General features: G+C 51.3%; 1 protein-coding gene across 1 annotated transcript in view; it reads left to right on the forward strand.

The window, feature by feature from the left end:
* LOC125444325 overlaps positions 1-8,448 on the forward strand; it is a 42,407-nt gene extending 33,959 nt beyond the window's left edge. Inside the window, exons 17-18 of the mRNA XM_048516752.1 lie at positions 6,272-8,093; positions 8,145-8,448. Of these exons, the coding sequence (XP_048372709.1) occupies positions 6,272-8,093; positions 8,145-8,448 (2,126 nt within the window). The remainder of the gene's footprint in view (positions 1-6,271; positions 8,094-8,144) is intronic.
* Positions 8,449-12,416: the final 3,968 nt, after the last annotated feature.

Genomic DNA, 12,416 nt, shown 5'->3' on the forward strand with positions numbered 1-12,416 from the left:
CTTCCTTCGGTTCTGGTGCATCGTCTTGCCTAGAGTTTTAGCTTTGTTTTGGAGCTGAGCTGGTACTGGGCTTGGTCTATGGCCGTGGTGGCGAACCTTTGGCCCTCCAGATGTTATGGACTACAATTCCCATCCCCCCCTCTTTTTTAATATCAAATTTAAAATCAATCACATGGCAGATTATTTGAGTTTACTTCAGGAGCCCAAGCATAGATGGATAATCACTGGGGCTGGTGTAACTCCTTCCCTTGCTCTGTGCGACAAGGAAGGTTCCGAAAAATCGACCTGCAAGAGCGGAAATGTCCTCATTGTACCACAGCGATTCAAACCATGGAACATATATTGCTCGACTGCCCCAAATACGAGGGATCTAGGACCAGACTTTTTGCTCTTTGTCCTGTAATCTTTAATGAATACTCTACTGTGGGGAAGATCACGTTTTTACTAAACAATTCCGCCTCCGAGATTTTAACTTCTGTAGCTAGGTTCCTTATAGAAACTTTGAAATGATTACCTGCGATGGTTCTCATGTATGAGATACTTGTTTGGACAATACACACACAAAATATTCCCATCAGCCCCTGCCAGCAAAGGCCAATTGGCCATGCTGGTAGAGGCTGATGGGAATTGTAGTCTATAACATCTGGAGTGCCAAAGGTTCGCCACCACTGATGGTCAGTTCAGACCCGGTGCCATCATTTGAAGCAGCGCTGAGACCTCTTCTACACAGGCAGAACAATGCCCTTTCAGTCCGCTTTGCAGCTGGGCGGAATAGCAAAATGCACTTGTAAACAGTTGTGAAAGTGGATTGGGAGTGCATTATTCTGCACGTGCGTAAGGGACCTGAGTGCTGCAGGGTTCATAGCGAGACGGCGTGCAGCTTTTGATTCTGTTTGTGGAGTTGCCAACATCCAGGGGAGAGCTGGAGATCTCCCAGAGTTACAGCTGATCTCTACAGAGGTCAGTTCCTCTAGAGAAAATGGCTGCTTCAGAGAGTAGACTATGATACTAATTCTTGTTGAAATACCTCCACAATCCCTGGCCTACTTAGGCTCCATCCTTTACATCTCTGGGAATTTCCCAGTCTGGTGCGGACAACCCTGGTAGTGTCTGGCATGTGTGCTGGTTCCATAGAAAAAAAATCAGACTGTGCCCTGGAATCTTACGTGGGTGTCAAGGAATCCTTTCTTAACGAAGAATCAGAAATAGTTCAGCTGGTCCTAACTTGGATGGGGCCCCACCAATCTCATTGCCATTTTATTTCAACCATTTGTGTGTGTATGGGTCCCACCCCCAATTTTGAAAGCACCCTTTCCCCATAACTCAGGGCTAGCATCTCTGTGTCCTTGACTACCCCTCCCTCGCCATCTGAGACTGGCACTTGAAAATTTCTCCCGTAACATCCCAATGGGAATAACGGAAAGGCCTCTCTCCATTATTTATGTCTGTGACTTTCTGGACGGGTGGGCTTTGTGGTGGGGGTAGCAAAATGTCATATTACCTCTTCCTTGTCCTCCAACGATTTCTGATTTATTGGGTTCGGTGGTGTGGTTTGCCACTGAACGTTCTCTGTAATTTTAGGAATGTATCAAGCCGGAGTCGAATACAAATACAGAACTGGGTTTATTTCAAAGTGCTCTGTGTCGGTGTCCTCTTTTAAAAAAACGACAATGAAAGAAGAATGCCTACTGAGACTGCCTTCTGAGATCTCCAGGACATTTCACAGGTTGCTAGGCAACCGCAACAAAGCAAAGCCATGGCATGGCATGGGAAGAAGGCTGGACTTGGAGGCGAAAGCAATCCCTCTGATTGTAGGAGAACCCTGTTCACAAGTTACAGCGAACACACATACAACTGTGTGCAGTGTACACTTGATTTTTGTTTATACACTTGTTGAGTAATGCACCATTCAATGCACAGATTGTCCCCATATACTTGTCCATTTTATTTTATTGGTTACTTGGCACCCTTACAGAACCATTGTGGTGTAGTAGTTAGAATTGCAGACTAAGGTGTGGGTGGTGGTGGGATCCAAAAATTTTTGTAACAGGTTCCCATGGTGGTGGGATTCAAATTGTGGCGTAGCGCCAATGGGGCTGGGCGGGGCACGACGGAGGCGTGGCGGGGCATTCCTGGGCGGGGCTGTGGCAAGGATGCAGCCGCTGTGCCGGTCCTTGGGCGGGAAACGAATGCACACAGGCGCAGGCTGCCTCGCACGCCGGTGCACCTCCTGCTAGACTGCTTCAAGTTCTGCGCGCTACTGCTGAGAGGAGGGGCGTAACTAAGGCAAAAATCACGGGGCAAAATCACCAATTAGTCACCCCCTCTCGGCACACACAAATAATTAGTAACCTACTCTCGGGAACCTGTGAGAACCTGCTGGATCCCACCTCTGGGTATGGGAGTCAAACTACAGAGACGCGGCAGGAGAGGGCGGCTCATTGGAGGGGTGCCCCATGATGTCATTTCTGGCCACCTGACCATGTGAGGTCAGCACATTGAGCGGTGCTTTAGAATTGCAGTCCCTGGAATGGAGAATCAATCTCTTACAGCAAGGCCCTGTATTTTGCTGCACCTGGGTTGGAAAGCAAGGCGGTAGCCAAAGGGGATGGCCAGCAGCTCTGGCCGAAGTCCGGAGTTGTCTTGGATTTACAGTTGATCTTCAGATTACAGAGATCAGTCCAGCTGGAGGAAGACGGCAGCATCGGAGGGTGAACTCTGTGGTATCCCATCCCTGTTGACTTTCTTTCCCTCCCCAAACAAGTTGTCTGTGTGCAACCAGTTCAATCATATGCAATTGTTTGTGGGATGTACAGTTCCACAGATGCAGGTACTGAAAGGGATTCAAATAATTCAACAACTGGTTCCGGTGGTGGGGTTCAAATAATTTAACAACTGGTTGTTTGCAAGCATCATTTAACAACCGTTTCTGCTGAAGTGGTGCAAACCGGCTGAATCCCACCACCGGCATACCCTTTACTAATGGTTGGGTGGGGGCCAAGCTGGTACGGTTGAGGGCAGAATATTGGATAAAAGGGGTGGGCAGAGAAAGAAGAGCAGGATTCAGTTCTGTCTGCTGTGAGTTTCACTGAGTTGATTTTCTCAATCTCTCAGGAAGAAGAAGAAGAGTTTGGATTTATATCCCCCCTTTCTCTCCTCTAGGAGACTCAAAGGGGCTGACAATCTCCTTGCCCTTCCCCCCTCACAACAAACACCCTGTGAGGTAGGTGGGGCTGAGAGAGCTCCAAGAAGCTGTGACTAGCCCAAGGTGACCCAGCTGGCGTGTGTGGGAGTGCACAGGCTAATCTGAATTCCCCAGATAAGCCTCCACAGCTCAGGTGGCAGAGCTGGGAATCAAACCCGGTTCCTCCAGATTAGATACACGAGCTCTTAAAGCCCCCATCCGCACATGCAGAATAATGCACGTTCAATCCACTTTCGGTGCACTTTGCGGCTGGATTTTACTGTGCTGAATAGCAATGTGTCCACTTGCAAACAAGTGTGAAAGTGGATTGAAAGTGCATTATTCTGCATATGCGGAATGGGCCTTAAGTTTGCCAGCTCCGTCTTGCAAGACACCTGGAGATTTGGGAGGAGGAGGAGGTAAGGATTTACCCCAGCAAGGTATAAAACCAGAGCATCCGCCCTCCAGAGCAGCTGCTATTTCTAGAGGAACTGATTGATGCTGTCTGCAGATCAGCTGGAATTCCCAGAGATTTCCAGGATTTACCTGGAGTTAGGTGGCTAACCTTCAGGTAGCGGCTGGAGATCTGGGATTGCAATTGATCTCCAGGTGACAGAGATCGGCTCCTTTGGAAGGTGGACTCTATGGCATTAATACACCCACCGAAGCCCCGCCCTCCCCAAGCCCCGCCCTCCCCAGGCCCCACCCCCAAGTACCCAGGAATTTCTCAACCTGGAGGTTTCAGCAACCTTTTGTGTGCAGGGTGATATGTTGTGCGAGCTCCTTGGAGAAACGGATCACGTGATTTAAAATAAATACGTATAACAAACGAGGAAAGCAATTTGTTTTTTGCGAAGAGGAAATGTTCAGCAAAGACTACAACTCCCAGAATACCCGCGGAAGGTCTTATTTTCCCATGTTTCCTTGCAAAGGAAACTGACGCCCAAGAAGAGGCTGGTTCTGTCCGTGTCTTTTTGCATGCTGGTGTGATTTGGGGGCTTATACTTTGGTATGGTTTCCTTTAAAAAATATTTATATATACATTTATTTTTGGCATGCTATTCCCCCCTCCCCCAGCCTATATATCCCCCCTTTGCCTTTAATCCAGGAGATGCATTGGATCTGAAACCTGATAGGTAAGTACTGTCGTAGGAGTCTTAACAGTTGCGTGTCTGTGATTCCTTTTTTAACTAAAGGGTTAACTTGTGTGTGTTGCGAGGGGGGGGGGATTGTGTTGATTAATATGGACGGGCTCTTGCTGCTACTCAGACTACGGTTATTGAACATACGCACACATTTTATTCATTTTAAAGCTTCCCTGCAATATTAACGGGAAGGAAATAACCAGGCTGCTAAAATAACTTTGGGGGAGGGATGAGTTATCCCAGAGCGTCCCAGTTTTGGATGCTTCCGCACAGCCCGCTTGCTGACCTGGAGAACTGATATCTGTTTAGCTATCACGAAATGTCTGGCTGTCATAAAATAGTCTGATGCAAAAATTAAGCATTTCGCAGAGTGGCGCTGCAGGGTTTGCTTTCTGTAGGAGCAGCAGTGGCGTAGGAGGTTAAGAGCTCGTGTATCTAATCTGGAGGAACCGGGTTTGATTCTCCACTCTGCCGCCGCCTGAGGAGTGGAGGCTTATCTGGGGAATTCAGATTAGCCTGTGCACTCCCACACACGCCAGCTGGGTGACCTTGGGCTAGTCACAGTTTCTCAAGCTCTCTCAGCCCCACCCACCTCACAGGGTGTTTGTTGTGAGCGGGGAAGGGCAAGGAGATTGTAAACCCCTTTGAGTCTCCTGCAGGAGAGAAAAGGGGGATATAAATCCAAACTCCTCCTCCTCCTCCTCCTCCGCCGCCTCCTCCTCCTTCTCCTTCTTCTCCTTCTTCTTCTCCTCCTTCTCCTTCTTCTCCTTCTTCTCCTTCTCCTTCTCCTCCTCCTCCTCCTTCTTCTCCTTCTTCTTCTCCTTCTCCTCCTTCTCCTCCTTCTTCTCCTTCTCCTTCTCCTTCTTCTCCTTCTTCTTCTCCTTCTTCTCCTTCTTCTTCTTCTAGGGTGAGAACATGCTGGAGACTTAGGATGCCTTTCTAACATTTGCAGAACTGGAGCCCGGGGATGCCATAATGCAGGGGTGTCCAACTCTGGCCATCCAGATGTTCATGGACCATGATTCTTAGCACCTGTCCACATACATCTGGAGGGCTGGAGTTGGACACCCCGCCTTCAAGACTAATGCAGTTTATTCCAGCGTAAGTGTTTGTGTGCTGGAATAAATCTTGTTTTCCTTTAAGGTCCCACTGTGTTACTTTAAGGTTCCACTGGACTCCAGTCTTGTTTTGCTGTTATAGACTAACATGGCCCACAAGGAAGCTCAGAAGCAGGGCGTGAAGGTGGGGCGTGGCCGGCCCAAGAGGCCCCAGTGTGCTTGATGACAGAGAAGGAATTTGAAGCCAGACTCACTAAGTGCTGCATTCTACTAGCTCACTATGCTGCTGCAGCATGGTGTAGTGGTTAAGAGCAGGTGGATTCTAATCTGGAGAACCGGGTTTGATTCCCCACTCCTCCACCTGAGTGGCAGAGGCTTAGCTGGTGAACCAGGTGTGTTTCCGCACTCCTACATTCCTGTTGGGTGACCTTGGGCTAGTCACAGTTCTCTCAGGACTCTCTCAGCCCCACCTGCCTCACAAGGTGTCTGTTGTGGGGAGAGGAAGGGAAAGGAGCTTGTCAGCCACCTTGAGTCTCCTTACAGGAGAGAAAGGTGGGGTATAAATCCAAACTCTTCTTCTTGTACCACTAGGGCCCCTTCCGCACACGCAAAATAATGTGTTTTCAAACCACTTTCACAACTGTTTGCAAGTGGATTTTGCCATTCCGCACATATTCAAAGAGCACTGAAAGCAGTTTGAAAGTGCATTATTCTGCATGTGCGGAATGAGCCTTCGAAAGAATGTTCTGTTGAGGAATGAACCATTTCCCCCGTACGGCCAGAAGGCTTTTTGCTGATTTAGTTCTTCCAGGCGGGAATCTTTATTTTTCAGCTTGCGTTTTCTTTCTTCTACAGGAGAAGTTGGGTCTAGGACTGAGAATGAGGAATGGATCGACGTCAGCAACGGCTTCAAGGGGCGCGCCACCTCCGAGCGGAGGAAGGTGGTTTGTCTCCCGAAGAGGAACGCCCGTGTGAGAACAGCTACACAAAATGGGAGGGCGGACGCTGGATGGAAGGATGTGTGAAAGCTGGAGAGGAACTAGATTGGGAGGAGGCTTCGGACAGCAGCTCGGTGGTCTTTATCGAGGATGGGCAGGGAGAGGTGGGCAGTATTGGATGCTCATCTGATCTAGAGGACTTTGGGGAGAACTCGGCCCACGTGGAGACCCCCATCGCTGGGACACTCCATGTGGAAGGACCAGAGGTTGTCTTTTATCCAGGGGGTCCTTTGACAGATGGTGGGTTTGTCCCCGAGGAATGTGAGGAGCTTGCTTATCGAGGCGAAGGCTGCGTTCGGGCTGAACTGGTCCGTTTTCCGGAAGGATCCGCGGAGAGGGAGGAGTCTGAGGAGGAAGAAGCCGAGGACGTCAGTTGCGAGAGCGAAAGGCGATTTGAGAAAACGCCGGCCGGGGCTGAGGGCGAATTGTCCTTTTCCCCAGAGAGATTTAATGGGGACGGATCTGAGGAGATCCCTTGTTGGGAAGAAACTCTCCTGGATAAGGCAGCTGCTGGGGGAGAGCCTGAGGTAATCGTCTGCCAAGATGAATCTCCTCTGAGGGGCGGATCCAGTGGGGAGGAGCCCGACGCAACCCACTCCCAGCAAGCCTCTCTTTCAGGGAACGGATCTGACGAGGAGGCAATGGTGGCGTGGGCCGTCCCTGTGGAGGAGCTGGTTGCCAAGCAACGGCCGCTGAAGCCACGCCACATCTGCAGCGAATGCGGCCGTAGCTTGGCCAGCCACTCAGCCCTGGTCCGCCACTGCCTCATCCACACCGGGGAGCTCCCGTATGCTTGCACAGAGTGCGGGCGCTGCTTCCGACAGTCCTCTGCCCTCGTCCGCCACCTTCGGGCCCACCGGGGCGAGCGCCCCTACGTCTGCGGCGAGTGCGGCAAAGCCTTCGGGGTCAGGTCGGCCCTGGTCCGCCACCAGCGGGCCCTGCATTCGAGCGAGAAGCCCTACGTCTGCGGCGAGTGCGGGAAGGCTTACGCAGACCTGTCCATCTTGAGCAAGCACCAGCTCATTCACGTCAACGGGCGGCCGTTTTCTTGCCCTGACTGCGGCCAGTCGTTCGGGCACCGCACCACCTTGACGCAGCACCGGCGCATCCACACGGAGGAGCGGCCCTACCGCTGCGCGGAATGCGGCCAGACCTTCCGGCAGAATTCGGCCCTGGCGAACCACCGCCAGGTCCACTCCGGGAACCGCCCCTTTTCTTGCCAATACTGCAGCAAAACCTTTACGGGCCGGCCGACTCTCGTCCAGCACCTCCGGACTCACACGGGGGAAAAGCCATACAGTTGCCCAGACTGTGGCCGCTGTTTCAGCACCAGCTCCAACCTCCTGCAGCACCGGCGGAACCACCTTGGCGAACGTCCCTTCGCCTGCTCCTTGTGCGGCCGCCGGTTTGCCCGCCGTCCCGACCTGGCTCGGCATTACGTCACCCATGCCGAAGGGAGCGTCCGGCCTCACCGCTGCGGGGAATGCGGCCGGCGTTTTGTGGAATTGGCGGAGCTGGAGCAACACCGAGCCACGCACCGTGGGGAGCGGCCCTATGTCTGCAGCTACTGCGGCAAGTCCTTTACCGAGGCGGCCACGTTGGCTCGACACCGCCGCTCCCACCTCCCGACGGCCCAGCAGGCTTACAAGTGTGAACTGTGTGGGCAGACCTTTGGCCAGAGTTCTGATCTTCTTGGCCTCCACGGGCGGTAGTTCACAGTGGGGAGGCACGCCCCTACGCTTGTGCTGACTGTGGCAAGGCCGCCGGGCGCGAGCTCCCAACCTTGTCAAGGCGTCACCGGGCGGTGTGCACACCCACTTCTGAAGCCCGTACGTCTGCGGGGACTGTGGAAGGAGCTATACCCAAAGCACCCACCTGATGGAGCAATTCAGCTGACAGCACATTCTGGCGAGCGGCGAGACGAAAGTGTGGCGACTGTGGTCGTTCCTTCGGCAAGAAGGGGCACCTGGACTCCCACCGGCGTGTGCTCCACCTCTTGCCGGAAGCCCACGACCGTGTGGACGAGTCGCTGGTGGAATGTCCCGATTCAGGAAGTTTGCTGAACCAATGAAGGACTCTGGCGGTGCTCAGTGTGTGCGTGCGTGAGAGAGGAGAGCATGTATGTCAGTGAGCCTGGCCTAATTTGAGCATGACTTAAGGAAGCTGAGCAACACAGCTTGGCTGAAGCCCCTCAGTGTCCCCTCGCAGGTTTTTAGCCTAACACCCAGATTAACTTAGAGGGTGACTGAAGAAGACAAACAGGTTTTGGAGTGGAATCTTGAACTGGGAAGAAATGGGCATTAAAATGTCAAATGAAGATTCAGTCTGAAACAGCAAGTGTAAAGTGATTTATGATGTGGCAAAAAAATCCTAACTTCACATATCCACTGGGATGGGATTCCTGTGCTTGCTCACATGACAGGTCAAGAAAGGGATCTGGGGGTGGGAGCAGATGGCTCATAGGAGCAGCAGTGGCGTAGGAGGTTAAGAGCTTGTGTATCTAATCTGGAGGAACCGGGTTTTATTCCCAGCTCTGAGATGGGTGGAGGCTTATCTGGGGAATCCAGATTAGCCTCGTACACTCCCACACACGCCAGCTGGGTGACCTTGGGCTAGTCACAGCTTCTCGGAGCTCTCTCAGCCCCACCTACCTGACAGGGTGTTTGTTGTGAGGGGGGAAGGGCAAGGGGATTGTCAGCCCCTTTGAGTCTCCTGCAGGAGAGAAAGGGGGGATATAAATCCAAACTCCTCCTCCTACTCCTCCTCCTCCTCTTCTTCATCTTCTTCTTCTTCTTTGATGAAAATGTCAGCTCAGCGTGCAGCCACTGTAAAAAAAAGAAAAGCTAATTCAAAAATGGCCACAATTAGACAAGGAGCAGAGAATAAAACTGCCATCATACTATACAAATCCATGGTAAAACCACCTTTGGAATACTGTGTATAATTCTGGTCACCACACCCTAAAAAAAGATATTGCAGAACTTGAGAAGGTGAAGAAAAGCGCAGCAGAAATGATCAGGGGGCTACAGCAAGCTGTATGGAGCAGTTAAGGAGCTCAGGGCTATAGAAAAACGGTGGGGAAAGGGAGACACGACAGAGGTCTATAAAATTATACATGGCGTGGAAAGAGTGGATAGGAAAAAGCTTTTTTCTCTCTTTCGTAATACTACCTTGTTTCCCTGAATGTAAGACATCCCCTGAAAACAAGACGTAGTAGAGGTTTTGCTGAAGTGCAAAATATAAGGCATCCCCTGAAAGTAAGATGTAGCAAAGTTTTTGTTTGGAAGCATGCCTGACGAACAGAACACAGAAAAATTAGACACCCCCCGAAAATAAGACAGAGCGCATCTTTGGGAGCAAAAATTAATATAAGACACTGTCTTATTTTTGGGGAAACACGGTAGAACATGGGATCATCTGCTGAAGCAAATGGTGAGAGATTCAAAAGGTAGAAACTGAGGTATATCTCCACATGACTGTGGAACTCCCTGCCCCAGGATATGGTGGCTGCCAACTTGGAAGGCTTTAAGAGGGAAGTGGATATGTTCTTGGAGGATAGGGCTGTCCATGGCTACCAAAAGAAAAGTTTGGATTTATAACCCATCTTCCTGTCCTGTAAGGAGACTCAAGATGGCTTACAAGCTCCTTTCCCCTTCTCTCCCCACAACAGACATCTTGTTAGGTAGGTGGGGGTGAGAGAGTTCTGAGAGAGCAATGACTAGCCCAAGGTCATCCAGCAGGCTTCATGTGCAGGAGCAGGGAAACAAATCCAGCTGACCAGATAAGAGTCTGCCACTCATGCGGAGGAGTGGGTAATCAAACCCGGTTCTCTGCATTAGAGTCCACCTGCTCTTAACCACTGCAGTCATCGGCTCTAAACACTGGTTGAGCAGCAAGCCCTGGTTCAGAATGTTTACAGCGTCCTTGGAATTAGGCAGAACAGAAAGGTAGAGCTGGGAATCATCTGCATATCCTACCTAATTTGCAGCTGAGTCACTTGTCAATCTTTACGTTAAAATGTGTTTGAGAGGAATTAAGCTTGAGAGGTTCATTTTAAAAGAATGTGGTTGTTTAAGGAACGTCAGACTCACTGCCAATCCCAAGAGACAAGAGAACAACTGTGAATACAGTTGCCAACCTCCAGGTGGGGCCTGGAGATCTCCTTGAGTTACCACTTATTGCCAGATGCTTTGGAGAGTAGACTCTATGGCAGTCATGGGGAACCTATGGCACTCCAGATGTTCATGGACTACAATTCCCATCAGTCCCTACAAGCATGGCCAATTGGCCCTGCTGGCAGGGGCTGATGGTAATTGTAGTCCATGAACATCTGTAGTGCCATAGGTTCGCCACCACGGCTCTATGGCATTGTACCCCACTGATGTTCCCACCAACCCCCCTGTCATCTCCAGCTCCATTTTCCAAAACCACGAATTTCCCAACCGGGAGTTGGCAACCCTCAATCTCTGGGCAAACTTCGGAGTGTCACTCACCTTTGCAGCAGAATTTATTTTTAAGCGCGGGGGTTGGTGACAGATTTATTTATTTTATTGGGTCTCGGGTTCCAACCGCAGACAATACAAATAAAATCAAATATAAATAATCAATACAATCAATACCATAAAATCAACAACGAAAACTAGAAGTCCTGGCAGTTTTTCTTCCCTTTTGGATCTTCTAACAGGACTCTGGCAACTTCAACTCGTGCGTCGCAGGCAGAAGTTCAACCCGGCAACCAGCGCTTGTCCACGCTCCACCTGTCGAATTCCCGGAGCTTCCCTGCTCTGTGATTGCTGACAAGCCCAGCCTCCCCTCTCTCTAATTGGCCGCCTGTCCTCCGTCTGCGTCCTCTGATTGGTTCCTTGGACTCGAGCGAGGCGGGGCTTGACCGAAAGGAGGAAGAAAGCGGAAAAGAAGAAAAGGAGCCGCCGCTTTACTACTATCGCGGCTGTCGCCCCGCCCTCGCGCGTTCTGATTGGGCGAGGAGGGTTCGAAGACGTGACATCCGGGCACTTCCTAGGGGTGGCTGGGCGGAGCGAGGCGGGCAGGCGGAGGAGGCAGGCGGAGGGGCGGACCTGAAAGGGAACCGCCCTGGGCGAGCCAAGCGTCCCATTTGTGCAGGTGAGATCTGCTTCTCCAGCTCACCCCATTGGGAGGGGAGGGAAATAGATCCCAGACTGGGGGGTGGGGGTGCGGGCCAGCTCTTTCCTTTCCTTTGCCAATTGAAAGCCCCCCTTCTTCTACAGTGTAGCTTTCCCCAGCTTGAAATACAGGCACTAACCCCCCTCCCCCAATGGTGGTCTCTGGTCCTTCTGCTGCCCTGTTATCCCCCCCAGATTTCCATCTGTTCCTCAAGATGCTCTTGGCTGAACCCAAGACCAGCCCTTCTGCATCTCAAGAGTTCTTCACTTAGCCCATGGAAGGTGGCCCCTCACTCTCATCTCTCCCCCCCCCCCGCATTGTACCCTAGTTGATGTAGGGCAGCCCATCTTGCCCCCTCTCCTCAACTGTCCATCATCGCCTCTGATTGGGGGGGGGGGGGCGCAGAGCATTTCCCTATTTGTGCCATCTGCACTTGGTGTCTAGTTAAGGGGGTGTGGTGATGAATTGGAATATTCCCCCCCCCCTCCTTTGTACCTCCATTTTCTTCTACCAGCTTTGCCCTGGCGTGTCCATCTTAGACGTTCCTTGGTTTGGCAGGTTCTCCAGCCCTTTCCAATGGTTTCTCCCTGATTTAACATCTGTTAGGAAGGGTTAGGAAGGGGAAAGGGGACCCGTCATCTGGTTGTGACCCACCTAACTTGGGGGGGGGGAGGGCGAAGGGGGAGGGAGGGGTTACAACTTACCTTTTAATTTGAACAACTTACCTCTCAATTTAAAGAAACACACACATAACATTATAAAAGATTACACCTCGTTTGACACTTGAAGGACTGCACCATTGTATTGTCGAAGGCTTTCACGGCCAGAATCACTAGGGTGCTGTGTGGTTTCGGGGGCTGTATGGCCGTGTTCTAGCAGTATTCTCTCC

The sequence above is a fragment of the Sphaerodactylus townsendi genome, linkage group LG15 (assembly GCF_021028975.2).
Source record: "Sphaerodactylus townsendi isolate TG3544 linkage group LG15, MPM_Stown_v2.3, whole genome shotgun sequence".
NCBI classification, from domain to species: domain Eukaryota; kingdom Metazoa; phylum Chordata; class Lepidosauria; order Squamata; family Sphaerodactylidae; genus Sphaerodactylus; species Sphaerodactylus townsendi.